Raw genomic sequence first — 25,624 nt, forward strand, 5'->3', positions numbered from 1 at the left:
TTCTTTTGAATCTGAGATTTTTTTGGATTTTTCAGTGCTCCCCTATCTTCTGGTCTGTGCCAGGCGTAGCGGAACTGTTGCTCACCTATTCTGAGTTAAATGAAGAATTGGGGAGAGAATGTGTAATTTGTAGTGGGATAAGATTTTTAGGAACTCTGATGTGAAAACCAAAGTATTCTAAGTAAAAGGTTACCTGGTCTCCTGTAAGTCTTGTACTCAGTTTTCTGAAAGAGGTAGTTCTCTTTTTTTTAAACTTCACTCTAGTCCATTAAGGTTTACTTCTCTGTCAATATTTTGAGAGGAAGTCTATAAACATAAAATGGCATCTGCAATTTAATTGCATTTTTTGCACTTGTACTGCTGCATGGCTTTAATTTGCACTTGGGAAACAGAAAATTTTGAAGTTTCTTTGGGTTGTTTTTTGAGGGGTTTGGTTTTTTTGTTGGTTTTAAATAGAGCTAGTCTGACAATTGCCTGGAAGCTGAGTACAGCAATGTTGAGGCAACTGGATACTCCATGAAGGCTGGTTGTTTTGTGCTTAAGTTGGTGTTTTTGAAGTTCTGTACAATTTCTTAAAGCAGCACCAGTTATGTAGAAATTGTTACACCTGTTTGGCACTGATATTTGCCAAATACCTTCAGACATGTCTAGTTATGGTAGTTTTCTTGTTCTGATTTTTTATATGCTTAGTAAATTGTGGTCATTGCTGCAGTGCCCTTTAGGATCAGAGATGGAGAAAGTGTTGTCTTAATCTGTCTTTTTTAAAAAAAACATTTTTACAAATAATCTTTGAATTACAAAATCTCTCCAGTAATTTATGTGTTTAAAATATCCAGAAATTTAGATTTTTAGTATCTTGAAAAAATAGGAATCTGTGTTCTGTGGAAGTGTACTTCAGTATTTCTGCAATAGCTCTAACTCTGTAATACTTAATACTGGGTGCTTCCAACAGAATATTTACCTGGTATTGTCAGAACTAGTGTGTACATGTTTTCTCTCTATATAAGCCTGTCTAGCCATGGCTTTATTATAGCATAAACAAATGATCCCAGTAGGTTTTTTACTGCTGGGGTGGTAATTTTTGAGCTGCTGAAAGACATTTTGTTTCTTTGTGCAGGAGTTCACATACTTTTTATTGATCCTTACAATTTTTTGCAACTCCTAGGACCCTACTCCATTTAAAGTATAGCTTTGTGAAGTTTGAGAGTCAGGGATCTTGGAGGCAAACTGGGAATATTGTTACAGAATAATGTAATTTAAAGTTAAGGGACATTGGTAGGATGGGTTGCACTCAGGATCTCTTCCCTGTCGCTTCCTTCCCTACAGGGTATGTGTATGAACACCGCTTTCTGATGCGCTCTGCATGCCAGCATCTATAGGAGACTGGGTCTTAGCATACATTCACAATATTTTTTTATGGTTTGCAGATGTGAACTGGGGTATTCGCTACAGTAAGTAGGAGGAAGCTGCCTGCACTTGAGCTTTGCCCAGCAGAGCTAGACCCAGCCTATTAGTATGGATTATTTGCTTATATGTCTGCTAATGTATCACACGGCGTTGTCCCTCTTGGATTAGAGACAAGAATAAAATGGCTGCTCACTGTATGTAGTGTAAATACTTTGCTGTATTGTCTGTACCATCTGTGTGAACAGGTCAAAGGAAATCCATGAGGGACACAGAAATTCAGATCTTCATAAACCTGGAAGTCATAAGTTAATGTGTTACGTTGACGTGCGGAATTAGACTCTATAACCCAAAAGTTATAAAGTAGGTATGTTTATTGCGCGCAGATGCACAGGGGATTGCTCCACCACAAGCGTGCATGCCCGAAGTGACATTTATACAATAAAACAGATGAATATTCAATTAACACCTATACATATTCGTTACCTAAACCCGCTTACTCTCGCTTCATATGTTAATTAGCTTATCAGTCCTTTGCCTGGAATGTGGTGGTCTTGCAGGTTTGTAGGTGATTCATGTCCTTGTGAGCATCCTATCTTCTCCAGCAAGAAGACTTAGCACTCCCTTCCTCTAGATAACATTGGAATGTCTCTCATCCTTTTCTCATCCTTTTTATAAATAGCCCCTCTGTTAGAGGAAGAAGGGTAGTGTCTCCTCAAAGCTGTGTGGCTATGTGACCAGACACCACACCCATACCAATCACCATACCCACATTCCTTGAGCAGACATATACCATCACAACCGATGTCCATTGTCCCCATTTCACACTATTTCTTCATATCAATGTTTTGCACAAAAAGGAGGTGGGGACGGGGAGTGCTGTGGAAAGGAGTGTCAGAGGTTTGGTGATGGGCAAGTGCAGCTGAGGAGGCAATGAAAAAGCAGGGAGTGCAAGATAAGGTAGGCTGGGTAACACTGAGGCACAGGGCCATCATTGGGAAATGGACTATTTAATAAGTCTTGAGTGAGAGTGTCAAGTGATTAGTGTCTAACTGAACAGGAAGACCTGTGTGAGCTGGAAATTGGGTAAAGGGCATAGGAAGAGGATAAAGTAAATAAATACATGCAGCAGGAGGTGGTGGGAGAGAAATGGCCTCGTCACCATGGATTTTGAATAACTTACTCTTAAAGCAGAAAGAGTATTTTAGTGCTCCGTGCTTTGCCGTGCCTGGGAGGAAAGTCTGAGATTTCAGAGTTAATATAGTGACAAGTTTCTATTATAAACTTTATTCTCATTTTCCTTATGCTTGTCTAGCAAAATTATTTCTTACCTGAAAATTTCTAGGTCAGGTCTGATGAAAAATGCTTTTGTACTATTGTTTGTGTAAATAAACATGACAGTTGTAAACATTCTTTTGATCTTTGAATCAACGTAGATTTAAAATTGTCCTGCAAGCTATTAATAGCTTTTAGTGCTATAGCAGTGTGATCGCTGTCAGATAAAAATAATTCCCTGCCTTGTAAGGCTTTTTTTTTTTTGTCCCCTGCTGCTTAGCATCTTTTAATAAGTATTTCATTGAGTTAGGATGTTTATAACATTACAAAAGACTTGTAGGAAGACTAATAAAGTAAAAATATTTGATGTTGTATTTGAGAAAACTAGTGCTGTTTAAGAGCACTAAATAGTGGAATGATTTGCATCTGTAAATAGTGCACTTTGATCTTCAGTCTAAGTGTTTTGAGACCGTTAGACATTTGGAATAACAGTGAGAACAGTGTTAAAAGGTCAAACCAAATCCCTGTCTTGTTCCGTAACCTGTAATGGGCAATGACCAGGCCACATTCAGGGGATGGGTGTGTATGGAATGATGACTCCTCCTGCAGTGTGCACTGACGTCAGCTGGGTGGGAGCTTCCCAGACTATGTGTGGTTTACAGATCCATTGCTGTCTGTCAAATTTCATTGTCAATCTCCTATGAATAAAACTTTTGCCTTCCTGTAAAAACAGTTGAATAGAAACACAGACTTTTCTAACCTGTGAGCTAGCTTCATTTTTTCTCCACAGACAAGGACTAAAAGATTGTAAAAGTTTTGTGTGCAAATAGTATATTATTCTATATTGCTGTTTTTCCTCTCTGTATTTTATTATTCCTTTCACTCTTTTTTTCTTCAGTGTCCATCTATAGCCTCTTTAATAGGCAGTAGTTCAGTAATGCTGAGCACTGTTCTCTTTTATGCACCATTTTTTAGTTATGCTATATGCCTTATAAAGTAGGTGTCAAGAAGCTGTTTGCAATATTGAAAATAAACGTCTGCTTCTACTCATCTTCACTTACACTGGGAAGTTTGAGTTAATTTAAAAGATGATTTTCTTACTCTTGTGTGCTAAACTGACCTTTTGTGAAGGCTCTTTCAGTTGTCTGAGGTCTTTGCAGTAAGTGCCAAAACCAGTCAGTCCATCTGCCTGAACTATCTGGAAAGATAAGTATAATGGATTGAGAAATGTTCAGAACGACACTTAAGTGTTACAAAATACCTCCTTCCTCACTGTGTGGATAGCAGTATAATCTCTGTGTATTGAAATATGATGTTCCTTTTGCTAGTAGATCACCTGCAACTCAGAGCCTGGAGAAAAATAAAAAGGTGGTGACACCGTATATATTCTTATGACTTTAACATCATCTAACCCACTAGAACAAGCAGTCCCATTTATGAAGAATATAATCTTTTTGAGCTGCCTTTCAGGATCACTTCATTAAAAACTGTTGGGTGATTGTGCAGTCTCCATCCTTGGAGGTTTTCAAGACTTGCTTGAATAGAACCCAGAGCCAGCTTGACCTGGCTTCATAGCTGAACCTGCCTTCAGCAGGAAGTTTGATTAGAGATCTCCCGTGTTCCCTTCCAACCAGAATTATCCTATGATCCTGTGTTTCTCTGCAACCCACATCCTCTGGCTGTGTATGTTGAATAACTGCTGGAGCAGAGGAGTTTACAACTGGTAATTGCTGCTGGGAGTGGTGTAGTCAAGCATTTAGTTGAAAAGTACTCACTTTAAAAATATATATTCAGTTTTCATTACTAAACAAAGAGGGGGGAAATCTAGCACTTTAATTGTTTGCATAATAATAGAACGAGTTTTTGTGAATAGGAAGAAGTGCTCAGCTGTATGTTTGTGCAGTAGATTTTCAGTTTGCATATGTGTTGTCTGATTAAAAATAAATAAATCTGAAATATTAGAATGTAGAAGTAATCTCTTTGGATTTTTTCTTTTTCCTTTTTCATCAAGCAAATACTGTACCTTATCTTGCATGTTTTTTGGCAAAGAAATGTCTGATGCCAACCAAAATCTTAATTTACAGAATGACTGACTTAAGAGAATAGCTGATGCTCACAAAATACCAGCTCCAAGTAGAATGCTGATTAGATAACTTCCCAAATACCTTTCCAACCTTACATTCATGACCTTTTAAATAAATATTTGTGACGTATTTCAGTAATTACTTTCTAGAGATTCAGAGCTTTTGTAGACTTCTTGGAAGCATTGGTCATCTATATAATACAGCTCTTGAAAAAAGTTAAGTGCTAAATGGAAACAAGTATTATAATGTTCCTGGAAATCTGTATTTTTGGCATGCCTTAGTTAGGGACTGGATTCTAAGTTCAACGGATTTCAGATGTGTGCATTTTTATACATGGACAGCTTTTACCTGCGAACAGAATAAAATTGAAGTGCTCTTGATTCAACCTAGTCTTTGTTATTGGTTAAGAGAAATTTTATGAAGGGGAGCACTCCCTCCTTTTTCTGTTCCCCCCCTTCCTTTTCAGCACTTATCACTAGAGAAGTTTTGGAAGGTCCTTCTGGATGATACCAAGTGTTTCTGCAATCATTTCTCAAAAGACAGAATGTTAAATGACAAAATGGTAGCTGTTCTGAATATTTGCTTGAAAACTTTTGTCTTTTATTTTACTGTATTTGAGGTAAAAAGATCTGTTCTGTCATTTGTGCTGATTGCCGCATTTGTGTTCCAGTATACTCCATATTTTATTTAATACCAATTTTTAGGTTGTTACTACTTTATCGGTGCCATATTATTTACGGATACTAAATGACATTAATATTTGTCAAGAAACTCAGATAAGCCTGTGTGATGTTGGTAATGCCAAACACTTGATGTCTTAAAAATGTAGTAAGTTTATTTTGAGTATGTGTAAACCATGCTTTATGTCTCACAGTTCTTAATACCTCAGTTATGTTTTGTATAATTTCCTGAGGTTTCCCTGTTCTTCAGAGAGGTGAGACCAAGTGTCAAAACTAATAGGGGATGAGTCAGTTTCTGTTCCATGTTTCAGTGTAGGAATGGTTGTTGGCTAGTGATGCTACTTCAGAAGTGTTTGAAGGCAGGAGAACTGACTGGAGAATGCAGTAAGCCTCTTTTTCTGTTCCGCTTTCAGGTGGAGATAGAGATAACTTACTGTCTTTCATTCTTCACAGGGTTACACATCATTCTGGAATGATTGCATCTCCTCAGGATTGCGTGGCTGTATGTTAATTGAATTGGCATTGCGAGGACGTCTTCAGCTAGAAGCTTGTGGAATGAGGCGTAAAAGTCTATTAACAAGAAAGGTAAGTGGGGGAAGATGATCCATTTACTTTTGTGCCATGCTTCAGGCAATACAGCAACTATAAATTACAACTGATTACAAGGAAAAGACTTTTTTTAAATTTACATGGGGATTGAGATTCTGGGTAGTGACCAAAGTTAAATGCACAGAGTTGAGTGTTTCAATGGCAAGCTGAAATGCCTTGGAAAATCTTCTGTACATGTTCTCTGCTCCCATTTGTTCTCTTGACGCGTTACTGGTGCTGTTGGGAACCTTGCACAAACAGTTGGCAGTGGCTTTGTTCAGCATACGGTGGCAGCAGTTATTGCTCAGAGCCAGTAGCACCAGTGGTAATCTGCTGAAGGAACTGATGTGTGCAGTGTTGGTGAGATGTGGGCTGATGCTGGGGGGGAATGGCAAGCTGACAGCCTACCAAATGTATCCTGCAAGACCCCTGTTCAGTTCTGGTGTACACCATGTTGTAGTACATGCTTGCAGTGCATGGGAAGGAAATGATCCTTGTGTCTTGGGCCCCTGAGAACACAAAACTGTATCTACTTTAAGCATGTGACTGTTGTGTTAGATTTGTTGTACTCACTGACCTTCAAGATGGCCAAACATTTAAGGTCCTTTATTGCATTAGGTTGAAGGTTTGAGGCCTTAATTTACTACTTTTGCTGCTGGATTTTTCCTTTGAACAACATGTGCAAAGTCACACTGTTTGAAAAATTTTTACATCATCAGCTGTTAGAGGACACTTGTAAAATAAGCTCATTGAAAACTTTGTCAAATGTTGTTTATCCACCACAGATAAATTCTCTTTTGTGTCACATTTCCCTGGCAATATTATCTTTTGCTAATCTATTTAAAGGAAAGCTTACAAATTCCCCAACCTTCTTCCCACTTCCTCCTCTTCTGAAGAATCAAACCTCTGTTCAGATAAACAGCTGCTACTTCTTTTAGCTTCATTTAAGCATATTCAGTATTGATTAGTTTGCAGAATTTTTTTTTTCCTTCAAAGCTTTTGGCTCCTTAGGTATTCAGGAATGTTCTTTAGCAGTTATTTTCATTCTGTGCAAACCTTGTCAGCTCTAGCTACCTGAAATGTTAACTATGGGGCTTTTCTTAGGAAAATGGAAAAATAACCTTAGGAAAATGGAAAAATCTTCAGTAAAGAATACAAGCAAAATTATTGTCATCTTTGGTTAGTTTTGTGGGATTTTTCTTATGGGTTTGGGGGGGGGGGGCGGGTAGGAACCTTGTTAAAACTTTGATCATGTGGTTTTGGGAGTTGGTAGGTGTGTTTGTTTCTTCTCTGTCTGCACCCTGGCCCTTGCTGAAGGAAATCTAGAAGCTACCCAATATTAAAGGCTGTGTTCTTTCTGCTGTTACAAGGCAATTGAGAGATTTCTTTTTGCAGGCAGGAGTGTTCTATGAAAAAGGCTTTAATTTAAAATTCAAATGACTATTAGTTTCTGCCTAAGTAATTTCTTGCAAATAAAATCACTAACTGCTGATCTATATGAGGTTTCTTCTCCCTCTGTTATCACCTCTCTCTCGGTTCAGAAATCATTCTCATGACTGACTTGTGTCATTTTGTATCTTCTTTGAAGTATTGTGTCAACAAAGATTTCAGTGTTGTTTCTGTGTTGCCTAGATTTAAGTGTCTTAACTGTATGAAGTGTCTTTCTGGTCCCCCTTTTGCAGGCTTTGCTCCCCTTGTCCTCAGCTTTGGCTGTGAATTAAATACTGTGGTTTAGTGAGTGGAATGGACTGTGTAGTTGCATACAAGGTTGTGAATCAGTGGCAATAACACTTTCTATAGTTTCTGCCTCCCAGGCTAGCTTTTCTTCCTCCTCACCCCAGGTCCATCCTCAGATTCGTGGGAAGGTAAAACCTCCTTAAAACTCAAAGCTTTGATTTGTGAATCTTCAAGCCATGGTCTGAAGGGAGGAGTTTAGGCTTCAGTTATTTTAGCATGTTTTGCAGCTGTGAAGGGTAGTCCTCTCTTTGTGAAGAGGCTTATTGGAGTCTCTTGGGTTGTTCCTAGCATTTGTGCAGGCTTGTCAGGTAACCCCCTCTGGCTGAAAACTAATTCACTACTTTGATCAGTTTAGTTTTTACTTTTATTTCTCGATATTATCATCAGGTGAGGCACAAAGTGAGACTGCTGGCACAAGTGGTAAGGTGAGAACAAGAAGAGTGTTGAACTAGTTACTTGGGCAGTAGTATGGATTTATAACCAACTAACTGTCATCTTGCTCATACAGCTAACTTGAAAGTTTGCTAGCTACAATGGTTTTTACTTAGAGCCTTAAATCAGGTGGATCTTTACTGATAATTTTTTGCAGTTTCTAAGAATGGAAATTTTCTAATTTCAGAATGGATCAAAATGTATTAAATCCACGCTTGAATGCCATAGACAAATGAGACTGAGAAACTGACAGACAAGGATTGGATAGGTGTTAGTGAAGCTTTGAAAGTCAGTATGACGTATTTTATGTTGCAACATCCTCTTGAGTTTGGCTTAAGAGTATGTAATCATTGCATCGTTTTGGAGTTCTAGCTACTGGTATCTATTTTAGAAACAAATAAATGAATGTTGAGGTTTATATGTAAATAATTTCTAAGATTAGTGGTTATTGAAGATGGGAAATGGTACTCTGTGCTACCTAACAGCCTCAGAAAGCAAACCAAATCATTAGAGTTCTTAAAAACAAAAGAAATCCCAATAAATCCTTGGTGTATTAACTTCAGTATTTTCTAGCTGACAATTCTGAGTGATTCATGCATGAGTGAATTTTTGTATTAGAACTAAATAATGAAGTTTACTTAAAAATCAGTGCAAGAAGTGCTAAATCTTTAGCATTGCTTAATTGCAAAGCTTCGTTGTGGAAAATGCAAATTAAATATTCTGTACAACTTAAATTTCCTCAACAATTGGATACAAAGCAGATCTAGTACCTGATAAATCACTGAAAAATGGGAATAAAGAAAGCGTTCTTGCAATAGGCGAAGGACCATCATCTCTGAAGAACCAGGAGCTTAGCTTCTTTCTTTACCTTAGCTCTTCTGTTAAAGAGAGAAAATAATCTCCCTCTTGCAGATGTGTAATCTTCTGTGGTGATCCAGTTCACAAGATCGGCAACCTACTTGATTTGCCACTCTTCCTGTGCTGTTACACCTCTCTTGTGCTGTTATGCCTCTGAAGAGAGTTAGCCAGGAAGCATTCATCAATGCATCCTTCAAGAAACAGCAGATCCATGAAGCTGGAGAGAGGTGGTTGAGCTTCTGCTGTTGCCTTGTGCCACATCCATGTGGTGGGAGGGGGAGGAGTAGAGAAATACCACGGAGGTGTGAACCAAAATACTTTTGTTTGAGGGGAAGGGTAATCAGAAGAATCTGTGCGGTGAGTATTCAGTGTAGTAGAGAAATGAGAAGAAGCAGTGCTATATGCCTGGCTGCAGAGAACAGTAAACTTAGAAACAAAATCCCTGTATATTGTGGCTTCACGAGAGCTTATGGGGTCCTAACAGAGTTGCATGGTGGAGTCTGTTCCTTACAGCTCTTACCTCTAAATGCCTGTATGTTTAGGGTCGTACTGTTGTGGTACACTATATTCAGGCTGGCTTCTTAAACTTCTTTGCAGTGGTAGAAAAAAAAAATCTTAATCCCAAAAAAGCAAGGAAAGCTGTTTTCTGAATTTTAAAAAAAAGTTACATATATCTTAGACTGAAGAGCTTTTTTTCTCTTCAGTGAGGTAGGTTTTGTTTTTCCTTTTTCTAATAATAAAGAACCTATTGGTCAAAAAGATGACTTCATCTTAGCTGTTAAGTGAGATGGTGAGTAGCAGGCTCTCAGATGCAGCAGACTGGAGCTATCCAGTGTAATCATGTGGGACACTTCAAAGAAACGAAAGTACTGCTGGAATGTCAGTTTTAAAAAGAAGTAAAGATAAGTTGGGTGTCTTTAGGCTAATTAGCCACCTATCAGATATTTCTTTATTAATAGCCGCAATCCAGGAGCTTTAAAACCCAACTTAAAGTATGCTGTTATATAATTAAAGAACAGAAACTTCCAAAATACAGAATTTTTATATGAAATTGGAAGATAGGTAATATCATCATATGTAGTTAATGGAGGGTTTGAGTGATGCTGTGGTGCAAGCTTGTAAATCAGGAAGATAAAAATGCATTGTTCTGTGATTAGTCTTAAACAGGGATTGCCTGTTAAAATGTAGTTGTATTCTTAAAACAAGTATCTGAGATTTATGGTTGGAGTGATCTCCAGCTCCCCAAAACATATCTCAAGAGACTGTTTAATCTTGATGCATTAACAGATAATGAGGTTTCTCTGGTCCCTCCCTGGCAGATGTTTAGTCTTAAAAGTCTCCACTGAATGCAGTTTGGCAGCTCCCTGGATGTTTAATTTGCTGGTATCTTTTATTTTTCCCAAAGCAGGCACCCTAAACTGTTGTTTGATACTCTCTATGTAAAAATATCTGATACGTTTTCTTTTTAGATCTAAACAAACTTTGTTCTTTTTAGCCTGACATTTGTGGATAGGTTCATTCTTGCTGATTTTTATTAAAAATATTAGTTTCTATGCTTCATATATGCCATCTAAATCAGAAATAGTATTCCACCTATGACCTGTTAGACTCACAAAGATCTCTCCAGCAGTTTTCCTTTTCATTTAATCTTATACACATCTCCTGTATTTTGCCAGTATTGAAGCTGTTCTACCATTGCAACTAATTTCAATGTTATCTAGAGACCCTATGAAAATGTCTTGTATTCCTCTATTGTTTGTAGTAAGGATTATTAGAACTACAGAACAGAACTAAACTTGGGATGTATTTCAATAGGACACGTAAAGCTTTTCCAGGACACCTTTCTGACTACTGTGAAGTGTTACAGAAAAATGAGAGCTTTCACTTGCTTCTATTCTTGTATATGTGGAATTGTGTTGATGTTTTAGTTTTTCTGTCAATTGCATATTATCTTTTTACCTGATGCTTGTGAAGTGCTAAGTTGTAAAACTATTCAAATTGCCAGATTTAGTCATTATTTTCATCAATAGTTTTGACACTGTAGTAAATCATCTTTTCCTAAAGAAAAACAGATTTTATTATTATTTGTTTTTATTCAAACACTCACTTGGACTAATTTGATCTTCATGTTTTCATTTGGTGCTTTTGTTTTTCTAAACCAGAAGAGGTTGTATTTGTACGTGGTTTAACTATTTATGTTGGTAAACAAGCAGTTACTCAAATTCTTAGATTTTATTACATTACTGTGAATTTCTTTGTTGTTCAGTGCTCTCTTGACATAAGAGCTAAATAATTTTAGAAGTTACTTAATAAAAAATGATAATCTCATTTAGTATTCCATATTATGGAGTTCATTAGTACATACCTATTTTGCCTAATATGTGTGTTTTAAGTGCTATGAATGGAATGTAGTGTTGCTGGTCAATGTTTTCTTCAGAGCTGTAAAACTTACATGTTCTCTTGAACCTATTTTTACCCATGACTATATAGAAGAAAACCAGTTCTCCTGCTTTTTCAGTTTGTAATTGATTTCTCAATTTGTTGTGGCCTAATTGTTTAACTGCAGTATTTTTAATAAATAGACTTGAGGCAGTAAAATATACTGCAGTATTAAACTGCTCTCTGATGGCAGTCTACTTCGTTTTGGGGAGGAAGTGAAGGGCCTGGCTGGGTTAGTGGATTATCTTTCTTAAAAAAATCAGGTATTAAGTATGTTCTTAATGCTGTAGTTTTAGTCCGGTAGGGTTAATTTAAGTTGTAGATAACCTAAGACTTCACATAGCTTTGTAATACTAGATTTTTTTGAAAACTAGGTTATTTTTTTCAAGTTGCATATTCTTAGAGATGGTTCCTTATTTTTAAAACTTCCTTGGTTTTGATAACAGATAAATTTTTCCAGGTTTTACTGGTGGATGTTTATGGTATATAAATTCAGTCAAAATATTGACAGCATTTTATTCTGTCCTAGGTGATTTGCAAGTCAGATGCTCCTACAGGGGATGTTCTTCTTGATGAAGCTCTGAAACACATAAAAGAGACCCAGCCTCCTGAAACAGTTCAAAATTGGATTGAACTGCTTAGTGGTAAGCCTTGGACTTAATATATTTGCTTTTCCCCCCCCCCCCCCCCCAATAAATCTAGTTATCTGACATGACTGGAGATTATACTGTAAGGTTTTTGGGGAGAAAGTATGCAAAAAAGTTAATTAGTCTGTCCTCTGGGTTAGTCTCTTGTTGATTGTAGCCTTTAATCAAATACAAGTAACTGTTGCTTTTGATTTAACTTGGTAGTGAAGGGATCTATATGGAGGTGTCAGAGGACATCTCAACTCTGTGGAAGAGGCACCTTCCACTGATTCTGAAGTAAATCAGGACTGCACCCTGGAGATACGACTGCCTTTCTCTGTAATTGGAAATGAGGTGCATGGTTTCAGTATTCAGGTCATTTGTTAAAGAAAGGAGATACAGAGTCTGCCACTCAGTTGTAAAAAAAAAGACAGTAGTTCTGTTTTTCCATTAACTAGAGAAACGTAATTCAATATTTTCAAATTTTCTCATTGTTTAAAACAAAGTCTTCAAGTTGAGTACTTTGCCCACAGCTGCTCTTGTAAAGCTAGTAATTTGTGGCAAAAAAAATGTCAATTCGATTTCGTCTTTACAATTACAGTTAATGTTTTTCATGTCTTGCCAACAGTTGTATCCTCAGGATGAATAAATTAAACTGAAATAAACAATGAACATCTTTTAACATGTGCTTTTATAGTTTTGTTGTTTTATTAGTTTTTTTCATTGTAGCCAGAATTCGTCACCAAGATTTGTCTGTTTTTACAAAATGCATAAAATATAGCTTCCTTGGAGTAGGTCAGAGATGACTTCAGTTTTGCAAACAGTGCAGGAAGAAACCCCACTGTTTTGTCAACAACATGACTCTGGGAGGTATGGTGTAGTAAGACTTGAAGTTTTCTAAAAATATTAGTTGTAACAATGAATACATGTCCAGAAACTCAGCAAAAACCCTTCACCTTTCTCTCCGCCTTGCTTTCATGATGTTCTTCGTGTTTGTCCTGTACCACCTTAAACAGCCTCCCTTGCACATCAGTTCATACTCTTGTCCTTGCCATTCCTCCTGTGTTGCCCCTTGCCTATCAGACAGAGGGGGGAGACAGGAGAACAAAGCAGCCCTTGTCAGCAGGGGGCATGTCTGCTGCGAGGCCTTGCAGTTGTTCTTCCTCAGCTTTCCTTCACTTCTACAGCCTGCAAAACCAATTCATTTTTCTTGTCCCAAATATATAATTTGTGCTGACATTTCACCTCTCCCAGTGTGGAGCACATCAAGTTAGTACTGACTCAAGAAGGGTCAAGTAATGAATGAACAGTATTGTAGGTTTTCTTTGAGCTGAGCTAAGCTAAAGTTTTTCCTGCCCCTGCTGAGCTCTCCCTCTGGGAAGATAGTTATTGTCAGTGCTGTGGCTAGGACTTGGATCAATCATTTTTACTTAGATATGATTATTAATTACTAGTTTCTTGGATGGCATTACAGTTCTTCACATTTCCCATTGTTTAGAGGACTGCCCTTTGAAGAAAAATATTTTGGTGTTCTGTTTATTGTGTTCTTTTTGGAAACTTTTAGAATTTTGCTTTGGGACCTGATCCAGGAAGATTGTTGGTAATTACAGCTTAAAGTAACTATGTGAGGAATGCTGCTTGAAGTTACAATACATACGAGTTCAAAGCCATCATGGAAATAACTTATGTGGATGTGTAAAGTGGCGTTTTCCAGGCTGATGTTTTTTATAAGATAGCCTCTAACAGAAGCAGGTGTAGGAAATACAGAGGTTTGGATCAAAGTGTCAGGCATTCCTGCAGATGTAACAAACTTCCGTCTGTTTTGACAAGCAAATGTCTGTGTAATGGAGGAGATTGGTCACAAGGTGTCATCACAGTACTGATTTTTATTACTGTATAGCCGCATCCCCTTAACCAATGTAGAAAAATCTAGGAAATATCCTTTGCCCTGTGAAACACTGTAAGGAAGCTGCACTTTTGTGTGTGTGATGGTTTCATTCATGGTCTAGCTGGGGAATCACATTCAGTGAGGTGTGGGACCTATAGGGGCATGTGTAGTTCAGGCTTGGGTGTGTTTTCAGCCTTTCGCTATGCAGCTGGTGTCATTTCATTTGTTTACTTAACTTGGATACAGCATATGTCATCCTCCATCACAGTGAGAGAAACCTGGACGTCATCTGTGGTTGTTACTATTATTCATTTATAGAAAACCCCCACCAATATAACAAATACTTAAAGCTGTTTCTTCTCTGGCCTCTTAAAATGCATACACTTTTATTATATCAGGAGGACATTTTACAATAAATACTTAGGTAGGCTGGACCTAAAGTTTTATTGTGGTTTAACCCCAGCTGGCAAACAAGCACCATACAGCCACTTGTTTGCTCCCCCTCACCCAGAGGGATAGGGAGAGAATCAGAAAGACATGTAAAACTCGAGGGTTGAGATAAGAACAATTTAATAATTTAAGCAGAATAAAAAGGAAAGAACAATAACAACAACAATGGTAAGGTGGGAAAAAGGATAAAATCCAGAGGAAAAGGGAGAAAGGAGAACAAGTGATGCACAGTACAGCTGCTCAGCACCCGCTGACTGATGCCCGGCCAGTGCCCGAGCAACGATCCCCAGGCCCCAGCCAACCCCCCAGGTTTATATACCCAGCATGACGCCCCATGGTACGGAACACCCCTTTGGCTGGTTCAGCTCAGCTGTCCTCGCTGTGTCCCCTCCCAGTTCCCTGTGCCCCTCCAGCCCTCTCGCTGGCAGGGCCTGAGAAACGGAAAAGTCCTTGACTTATGAACATTACCCAGCAACAACTAAAAACATCAGTGTGCCATCAACATTGTTCTCACATCAGCCAAAACACACGCTGTAGGAGCTACAAAGAAAAAAATTAACTCCACCCTAGCCGAAACCAGGACAAGTTTTTAGCTTAAGTAAACTTTTAAGCAAAGGTGGATTTCTCGGTGCTTAACAATTTTAGCTTTGTCAGTAGCTGTTGATGCTGATTTTGTGCTTTTTAAATTCCCTTCTCTATGCGCATAGTCATGCATTCTGAAGGGCACAATTCTCCTGCCTTAACAAAAAGCATTAAAAATAATTTTCATAGGAACATTAAAACCCCTGCCCCAAATGTGCTCATGTGTACAGATAAACCCCTGCATTCACCCAGTGGGTGGTCGCTGTTTCATCTGGTGGGGGCAGGAAGGGAGAGAAAAAAACCAGGAAGCAACAGAAATACACAGGGTAGGTGTGCATTATTAGTTTGTCTGTGACAGAAAGAAAGCAATGACACTTCTTCCAGTCTCCAAAATGGTAAAAGGCTGGAATCAGGGAAGTGCGTAAGAGAGGAGGAGATGCTTAGTTTTATTTTTAATATTAAAAGTAAATTCTTTCTTCATGACTGGTTGGGGTTTTGTTTTTTGTGTTGTTTTTTTTCTTCAGTACAAGACTGCTTATTTTTTGTATCCTTGATCAAGATGTGGCTTGGCTAGCATTTTGTCCAAAGTTTATAAACATACACTGCATTCCTCCAAGGAGACTCTTATGGTCTCTATGCCTATATCTGGTTAGGTCAGAGATCAGAAATCAGAGAAATGCTGATGTTAGCACAGTATCTTGTTGTATAGTCAGCTATATGGATGTGACAGCTCATTCTGCACCACAGGGAAGGGGGAAATCACTGTAATAGTACAGCTTAAACTTTACCTGACTGTTGGGGTTTTTGCTTGCTCTTTTAGGTGAAACATGGAACCCATTGAAGTTGCACTACCAACTACGAAACGTCCGTGAACGGTTAGCTAAAAATCTAGTGGAGAAAGGTGTACTGACAACAGAGAAACAGAACTTCCTTCTTTTTGACATGACTACGCACCCTCTCACCAACAACAATATCAAACAGCGCCTCATCAAGAAGGTTCAAGAAGCAGTTCTTGACAAATGGGTAAATGACCCTCACCGCATGGACAAGCGCTTGCTGGCACTTGTTTATTTAGCCCATGCTTCAGATGTTCTGGAGAACGCTTTCGCCCCCCTTTTGGATGAGCAGTATGATTTAGCCACAAAGAGAGTGCGGCAGCTTCTGGATTTAGACCCTGAGGTTGAATGTATGAAAGCCAACACAAATGAGGTTCTGTGGGCTGTTGTGGCAGCTTTCACAAAATAACTGCATTCAGACTGAAGCATTCTCTCTTGTTTCATGTAAACCAGTTGTTTTCCTTCTATTGACTATTCATGTTTTCTGTAATTTGTACCTTCTCACATGATGAATCTGCTCTTGTTTAATGGGGATTATAAGTGGTGTATTCCTTCCTTCTCTGTGTATCTGTATACAGGATTCTGCTGGTACAAGAGACTTTCCTGTTTAAAAACAACAGAAAAAGGTTTTACTGCCATATTGGCATTCCATTTCCTATTGTTTCAGTTATCCGAAATACTTTGTTTAATCTATTTTGCATCTTATTGTTGTTGAAGTGGTTTAGATCGCTGAAGGGCCATGTTGAAGTATCTGTCAGGACATTTTATACACAGATGTTTCAGTTGTACTTAACGAACTTACTTTAAAAGCAGAAATGCCATTAATCAGCTTTGTCAAAAGTTCCTGTAAAATGCCCCATAAATTTTACTTTTCATGTAAGTCTCTTGTGTACTTATATTTTCATTAGAATGATCACTGAGTCATAAGGCTAGATAGAAAGGTCCTATTGTTTCATAAACCAGTTTTGGAATGGGATACATTCCATTATATTGTATATATAGTTCAAATTGTATATTAACTGCCCCATCCTAGTATTTTGCAAGACCTACTTAGTTGTACACCTGGTGCCCCTTATTTACTGTCAGCCATTGCTGACATTGATGGAAAGAAAGGCCTCCTGTAAAGAGCATGTATGTGAAAGCTGTTTCCAGTGTCTACAGAGTTTGCCATCCAGGTATTCTCAGTCTATGCATTGCCTTTGGTAATTAATGTACAGAAAGAGATCACTTCCTATCATTGTTTGTACTTTTTTTTTTCTTCCCCCTCCTGTATGGAAGAGGCTCATGACCAAGTACTATTCTTGAGTGCAGTTTTCAACTTTGTACACAAATTAATGTTTGTCTCAATCTTATTTTACACTTTCAAAAACAAAGTCAGTCCTAGCAGGTGTTGCATGTAAGTGGTTAGCAAGTAATGACTGCAGTTCAGATGACTTAAGATTTCTGTAATGGGATGCTTTGCTATATCTTAAATTTTTATATACAGTTATGCTGATTAGCACACTATTATAAAAATATATATAAAACTTCGGCTTTTTAAAATTTATAGCCTCTTTGCCACTGCTTGTTATCTCCCATCAGTTTCACTGTAAATATTATGCATTGAAAAAATTAAGCATTGATTTATATATTTCTTCTTTCCTCATAACAGTGCAGATTTATAGTGGGGCTTACAGGTGTTTAGAAACTTTTTTGGTTAATGTTCAGAGCAAGAATACTAGATGGTATATAACTGTAGAGTTGAAATTTAAGGGATCCCTTAATCTGTATACTAGCTTTTTACCTACAGTAAATAAACTATGATCTTGAAAGTGCCTGAAACAGAGCAAGCATGTAATTCTTATTTTTTGTGCTAATTAGGAAGGTTTTATTGCTTAACTGAAAGCTTTAGTTAATATCCTTCTTATTAGAAAGGGAGAGTTTATATTAAGTAGATCAAACTGACCTAATCAGCGGTGTCACTCAGATCTGAAGGATTCATGGCTGAGTTACCATGAGTGTGCAGCTGTGCCTGCCGTGGGTGGACCTCTTCTATCTTGAGCACAACTCTACAGCCTCATCTGTGACTGGACTTCTAATTTTGCATTTCATTTTCAATCATTTAGATGCTTAAGTATTTGACTTTAACAATTTGTCATACCTACATAACCTTTTTTAATAAAGGTTTTTAAAAATATGGTCCTTAACATTTAATGGCACATTGTTCTTTCATTTCTTAAATACTGTTTCTTTAGAAAAATGAAATTATATTGTAAAATTTCAAACCCTGGTTTACAAATAAAAAGACAAACAGTGTTCTCAGTTGTAAGATGCTGTGGTTAAAACTTTGAGGAGCTTGGGCATGAACTTTGGACGTTTTCTTTTAAGCATTTCAAAATGTGATTGGTTTAAGTGGAGGAAACATGGAAGTTGCTGTGTTGCTTTTACATCTCACAGCTTGTAGAATACTTTCTGTACTTGATAGTATATGCTAACACACTGCTTTCATTCTCTTTCCTCTGATCAGTTTTCTTTTTTTCTGTTTCTCTTTGAGAGGAGAGAAAAGTAAGTAGGTGGAAGGGTCAGAAAAATAGTGGAGTATCAGGAGCAAGTTAGGTGCACGAAACTTTCGAAGTAGCTTTGAAAATCTAAGCCACTTGCAGCATGCTTCAGACTGAAAATATCTTTTGTAGTCCCTTTTCTGTTCTCTCATCTTCGTTCTGTGAGTATTTTGTATGTTCCTGCTGGATTCATGCTAGGTTGTGGAGTGTATTGGGGTTTTGTCGCTCTTATAGCCAACATGGTTTAAAAGAAGTCACCCTTTAGTCCTTCCCAGAAAGAGGATATGGTTTTTTCCTGCCTACAGTATTTATCGGCTTTATTTTCCCTCAAGATAGAATATTTCTCTGTGATGGGGAGACCTTCTACTGGGTGTATCAAAGAACTTTCATGTAAGTAATGAAGGTTTTGTGAAGAGCAACAGTGGGTTTTGCTAGACGACCTGGTATAAGGCTGGATGTGCAGGGGAAATAGATCTTGAGTCTTGAGTCCTGTGTTGTGCCTCAGAAAACCTGAAGTCTCACAGGTGCTACCTAACCTTACGTCTAGCAAGAAGGGTAAGACCGGTAGGTTAACAGGAACTGATTTAGCTAACATCCTCGCCTTTGTTGCTGTTTCAGGTTGCTATGTGATAAAATGGTTAAACATGGGAGACTGCTTTGTTCTGCTGAGATTCAAGTACCTTTTCTTCCTATAAGCTGCTACTGCAGTTCATAGAGACCTGGGTTTAAAATGTTTTTGTCTGCTCTGGGTCCTCAGCTCTCAATGGCTGAAGTGAAGACCACTATCTAGCCTGAACTTGAATGTATGCCTCAAGGGAGAGCATACGTTATTCAGGGGTGCATTCTTTTAAAACAAACTTTAAAGTTAATGTCAATAACAGGCTTCTGACAGTTAAGTCCCCAAGCAGTACATATATATATATATATCTGTAGTTTTGCAGTCCTTGAGATTTACATCCTCCTCTTCTGTGTTTCTCAAGGTGATGCTACAGTGCCCCTGTATGGGATGCTAGTGAAACCTGTGTGCCATACACTATGCCACTGTGCTTTCAAGGCAAAAGTTGCAGAAACTGGCCATAAAAGGCTGGTGACTGAGTGCTGATGTGTTCATGCCCATTTCTCCTACAAAGTGAAGACCTGTATTATCTAATGTGTTCTCTGTGAACTGGACTGAATCTGTACTGAAACAAAATAAAGCACCCTTTCAAGCTACGAGCTGCAGGTGGTTACTGTGTATCACATGCATGCAACACCTAAAGGATTTTTTTTCTATTTTTTTTTTTTTCATTTGCTAAGTAATTTCCAGTTTTTCATGAGGTTCTGGTCTTCATCAGTTTGGAAAACAGAACTTTAAAGACTTCAATCAAGGCCTCAGTTGTGCCTCAACTGGGCTTCAGGTAGTCAAAGCCTGTTAGGTCCTTGTTTCCTTTATTGTCCATCTGTCTTTCTATATAGAAGGGGGTTTCCAGCTCCTGAGAAGTAAAAATTTCTTGAAAAAGTAACTCATTCTGTGGAGATGCTTAATGTATACAAGAGTTTAATTACTTGGGAAGTGAGATGTTGTCAAATGCTTTGTAAGCGTCAAATGTGAAGTGTGCTGCTAGGAGGTGACCGGGGGTAGCAGGGAGGATCTTCGGGTAAGAAGCGTGGTCAGGGCTGCTGCCTGTGTTAATCTCTGAATAAGATCTGGAGTTCCCTCCCATTGGGTTGTTTTCTCCTGTCCTCAAAGCAGCAGCACAAAGCCTGTGAAAAAGCTGATGGTAAGTAATGCCTTCTGGCTTAGGAGGAGAAAGACTTTCTGTAGAAACAGTGGGGAAAATAGGCGGTTTCTAAGCAGAAGAGAGGAGGGAAAGAAATGACGAGTAGTAGCCTTTGGCTCCCTTACCCCCTCCCCTTTGCACAAAGAAGCCAAACAAGTTGCTGTTACGGCTTTTTTCTCTCCTGGCTTTGGCCCCTGATCTTTTCCATTTCTTCTCTTTTCCTTTACAAGTTGCTTGGTAACTTCTGTGCTTGTGAATGAGTTGTACTGATTTCCAACCTTAGGTGTTTCCCCTCTTGCCTTTTCACTACTAGCCGCCTTTTGCTCTTACGTCTACTGTCTACTTGAGCTTGGCTCTCCATTGCTCTGTACCCGGTGTTGCTTCCCCTCGGCTTTGATTCCCTGCTGGTGCCTGAAGGAACCTCCCTTTCTCCAACAAGTGCGTTTGTCAGTGCTGGCTGAACAGAAGCAGCTGGCTGGCCACCTGCTACAGCTTTTGACCTGTGGTTTGTTAAGGTGAACAAAACCTGATGCTAATTTACCTTGAAACTGCTCTTTTCCTGCTTCAAAAGCAAGCTGTTGTCCCGGCAGCAGGGAGGACCTGCAGCTGAGCATTGTGTTTTTGCCAGTTCTCTAAATTCGGTAGATCTTGTGCCCGGGCCGGTGCTCTTAAGCACTTGCTGTCTCTCACTCAAGCTTTTCCTGCGGTGAGAACATTATATACAAGAGTAATTTTCCGGTTTGGGCTCTTTGCTTGTTAAAAAGGTTTGTACTGCAGCTTAAAAATGTTTTCTCTATTTGGCTGTTTATCTTTATGGAAGTTGTAGGCAAATTATTTGGATGTTTTTTTTACTTCTATTTAATTTGGTTGAAGGGGACAAGTGGGAGAAGAAAGAGGCGTGGGTATACTTACACTGTGATCACATAAGCTGCTTTCCTGTCAAAACAAACTAAAATATTTCAGTTTTTCATTTTTGCTTTCTTGACTCCCAATACATCATTCAGTTCCATCTAGTGCATCTGATGCCTGCTCAGGAAGGATTTGTCATCATCTAATGTGCTAGTCTTTCAGGATTTATAATCTGTTGCGTTGTACATTTATTCAAATCTTGGATTTTTTTCTCTGTTTGCCCTAGAATTTATCTTGAATAAGGTGTTAGAAGACTTTGGTGGTTGGTAAAGCAAAATGACAGGCAGTTTGTAAGCTTTCTTTGCCGCTGCCAGGCATCTTTGTAGCTCCTTTTTAATTTCCTGTCCACTCAAATAAAACCAAATCATGTCTCTAATCAGCTTTTAAAATCCTGGTCTGACTCCTTGTGTTCCTGAGGACCTCAGCCACTTTGGAAAAGTAAGTTTTAGCTAAATCATGTGTAAGTTTTGCAGTGCTGAATGGAATAATACCTACACACCATTAAGAATCTCAGAGACTTGCAGAAGAAATTTAGCAAACCAGATCATTTTTCCAGGCAGCAGTCTTGCAGTAACCCATCTCAGCTCTGACAGCAGAGCCTTGATGGAGAAGTCACACTGGTGCCTGAACAAAAATTGGTCCAAGGGGCCTTCCTCTTCAGAAATGCCTGAGGCCATCAATCTTACGCAATATTTGTAATGACATTTTTGAGAAGATCTTGTATGGTTACATCCTTCGTTACTCTTTTTTTCCCTCCCTGGTGAAATGAGTTGGCCATGGGCCAGAAGCCAGGAAGACTTGCTGTGTCTTGGGTGATGTGGGAGATGCTCTCCATCCAGGCAGCCCATAAACCGTCATAGCCATGATAGACCTGAGCATCTTCTGCCTGGAGGTTGCCCTCCCAGTAATCCCACTCCATGTGTGCCAAGAAGACCATTGGGGTCTAAGAATTTATCTGAGCACGGCACATGAGACCAGAGAGCTGCAACTGGAAGGGTCTGGCTCAAGCCCACCAGTCAATACGTGGCAGATGTGCCTGGGGCTGCGCTTGTGCCTGCGTGGGAGAGGAACAGCCTGCTGTTCACAAAGGTTTCAGCCATCCAGCAAAAAGCCACGTTGTGTGGGTGAGTGGCTGTACTTGAAACAAGGGAGTGCATGTGACCTTCCTTAAACTGGAATATGTACAAATAAAACAGGGCTGAAATAAAATGCAATTATAAACACATTTGGAATAACAACTAAGGTCTGTTTGTTGGACACGTTGCAAACAGGAAATGGAGCTAAAATTCACTGCATTAATAAATGCCTTGCTGCAAATATGTTGCCTGACGTTAGGCCCTAGCTGCTATTGAGAGCTTCCTTCTGAGGTACAGCTGAAAACTTACACACATTTTAATACAACCAAATCAGAGACGCTTAGCCAAAGACATACAGAATCCCTTCTGTACTGACATGCAGAGAAATTTGTTCACAGCATTTATAGGCATTCAAACTAACTTCTTAGGTTTTCCTTTAAGAGCAAGAAAAGTTGGGTTTTGATCGTACTAAAGTACCCTTCTTTTGCTTGCTTTCTTCTGTAGGAAATGGGCAGGACCTGCTGCCAAGATCACATATGGCTGACAGTCAGCACAAGGGTTAAGGATTTGTAAGCCATGAACAGCAGAAATGTCTGGCACATTTTCATTTACTCTGCATAGTGATAAAGAGTAGGCAACCGTTACTGAAGCCTTAATTGGAATGTATCTTCAGAAGGTAATTGCTTAGAAGATAGCTAGAGGTATGAGCAGGTTGCTGACTGTCCTGCTCTTGGTGTGCCTTGCAGGTTATGTTCATCAGTTGCACAGAAGGGAGATCAGAAATCTGAGAGTTTACCCTGTGGGGTGACAGTAACAAATGGGTTCCAGTCTGGTTGGTCCCCAGCTCTTTGGCTGTACAGTCAGATGACTCCTAGGTCTCCCACACTGGTGTTTCTGAGCTGCTCAGGGCTTTGCAGGTTTGCCGCTTGCTCCTTTCAGATGTGTAGCCAACCATCAAGGCTGCCCTGGAAGCTCTTCTCCTGCCAGGCTTGTCTCCTCTCCAAAGGCCAGGAGCACTGTGCCTGTAGGCTTCCCACACTCAGCACCTGAGACCTAAAGGGGTCACAAGGGAGCTGCACTTACGCTGTTCCCAGATGAGGCAGCCGATAGTGAACCCCACGGGCCCATCAACCAGTGAGGGAGACAAACAAGTGACATGAAAAATGGGAAAACATCGGTGTACTCTTCTTTGCCTGTGCCAGAGCTCAGTGTGTGCCCCAGCAGCTTGGGACAGAGTGGGGGCCAGCAGCAGGGACTGCTGAGAAAGGCTGGATGCACACAGATCCATAGGTCTGGATGGGATACGGCCCAAGAAATCAACTGACCTTGGCAGCAGCAGGTAATATACCAGAGGGTGATAGTATCAAACTCCACCTTTGGAGTTTCAAACTGGACTTTATGAAAATTTCTTCACTAGAAGGGCAGTGCAGCCCTCGGACAGACTAACCACAGGCACTATGGTATCTCCATCCTTGGAGGTCTTATACACTCGTCTAGACAAAGCCACAGCTGACCACATCCAGTGTTGGCAAAAACCCCACTCCAAGTGGGAGGTTGAGCTGGCTGACCTCCAAAGGTCTTTCTCAGCTAATATTTCTGTAATCCTGTGATCATCTTCATTGCTACAACTGTGACTGCAAAGCTGGATACTCCAACAAGCTTCCGGCTCAACAGGCTGGTCAAATAGCAGAGAGAGACACGGGGAAATAGACGGTGGTCTGCTCTTGTTTTATTTGAGCAGAAGAAAAGCAATCCTCACAGTATTATTCAGCTTCATCCTGAATGTCCCAAAATTTTTCATGTGCTAGAAGCGTTTTTCAGTTCTTTCATGGGACTGGATTTAGATGCAAATTTTTAATGTCTAATATGACTGATAGACTGGAGATATTGCCAGCCAAACTGCCAGAATCCACATTTCCTTTGCAAGACAAACTCAACATCAGGCAGATAATGCACCAAGGTGGTCTCATCCAGACAGCAAACCCCAAGCAAGGCACCAGACCTGCCTGTAGCATGGTATGGGTGATGTGGGGAGGGGGAGAAGCTCTGCACCTCGCCCACTACTGTCAGAATAGTGTGGGCTGAGAAGTTTTTTGAGCTTTTCCAAAGTCATACAAGTCTATGGGTGTTATTTATAAAGTCATTTGACTACCTCGAGCATTAAGGAAAAGATCCTTATTGTGGATGCTTCTGTTTAACAAAAGGAGGTGAGAAACTATTTTGCAAAACATGAATTACTGGGATATTTTCAGCAAATACATACACCTATCACTTTCTTCAAAGACAGGATTACGTATCTGCACTGGTGAAATACTTGCCTTTCCTAATTATACCCATCCATATTTATGAACGAATATCAAGGAACTTAGTGGTGCAGCATGAACTTGTATTCCCTGTAGGGATCTCTCCTACTGTACCAGTCTGCACTGTAAGAGACTCTCATTTACACCATGATGTTTGGCATAGATTCTTGCCATTTTCATCTACTATTTTTCAATTCAACTTCATTTAAGTCCAATAGATAAATTGCCACCTCCATCCAGCCTCCCTCAGGAAGAGAAAAAGGCTAACACCACTCTGGAAATGAACAGCCTGAGCACCTACTCTAAACTGCCTATTTTTTATTCCACTATAAAAAGAAACATCAGCCAGGATCATTGACAGACAATCAACAAATAAATGGAGTCAAAATGCAAACTCAGCTGCAATCCCAGTTTCTAAAGAGTTGGATTCATGTCATAAATTGTGGTAATTGTTTTTTAATTTAATTAAGTGTGCACATATCTATGTAATTAAAAAGCACGTAGGCGTTCCAGATTTGTTTAGAAACTACCCACCACTTTCAGTCTTGCTGCCTGCTTTGAGTCACAGGGGTTGTGAAGCAACCTTTCTAAAGAGCATTAAAATCTTTGGAAAAAGAAAAGGGAAGTTTTAAAATGGAGTGTCCCATGTTAGCATGACAAATTATTTACAGCTGCTGTTAGAAACTGGGTCTCTGGGCACATAGTGGGGTGCACCAGAGGCAGGATGGAGCAGAAGGGAAGGGATAGAGCTGCAAGCTGAAGCTACAGAAAGCTCAGACCAGCTCCAGTGCCCAGGGAAACCAGTGGCTCTGCAAGTACTTGTTGCCTTTGGAAATCAGTTTGTTCTTTTACTGCCCTTATGTGGATGTGAGGTCTTTTATAACCAACTGGCTTCTATCACAGGACAGACCATGAGTGTGTTTCAGTGAGCACCTAACATTTAAGTTGCTGAGTTCTCTGATACGTGAGCTGGGCTTCCTACGTTTTTACATAAAATACATCTTTCTTTGATGCCTCTTCTAGGACTGAAGGGACAATTCTTGGTCTCCTGTCCATGTTTTCTCTAAGTGACTTTGCTTTCGTGTTAGCTTTCCTTTATGACCTGTTACATTGCACAGTTCTTGGGGAAAAAAAAAACCAAAACAAAAACAAACGCT

General features: G+C 39.3%; 1 protein-coding gene across 2 annotated transcripts in view; it reads left to right on the forward strand.

Moving 5' to 3' along the window:
* The window catches only part of GOLPH3 (golgi phosphoprotein 3), a 33,182-nt gene extending 13,551 nt beyond the window's left edge, over nt 1-19,631 (forward strand). The window contains exons 2-4 of one of the 2 annotated variants that reach the window (XM_005231506.4): nt 5,897-6,028; nt 12,027-12,141; nt 15,864-19,631. In XM_005231506.4, coding sequence (XP_005231563.1) covers nt 5,897-6,028; nt 12,027-12,141; nt 15,864-16,288 — 672 coding nt within the window. In that variant the 3' untranslated portion in view covers nt 16,289-19,631. Of the gene's footprint in view, nt 1-5,896; nt 6,029-9,069; nt 9,416-12,026; nt 12,142-15,863 lie in introns of those variants that run through there. The other variant, XM_027778447.2, reaches the window with a different exon arrangement.
* The last annotated feature ends 5,993 nt before the right edge of the window (nt 19,632-25,624 follow it).

The sequence above is a fragment of the Falco peregrinus genome, chromosome Z (genome assembly GCF_023634155.1).
Source record: "Falco peregrinus isolate bFalPer1 chromosome Z, bFalPer1.pri, whole genome shotgun sequence".
Taxonomy (NCBI): Eukaryota; Metazoa; Chordata; class Aves; order Falconiformes; family Falconidae; genus Falco; species Falco peregrinus.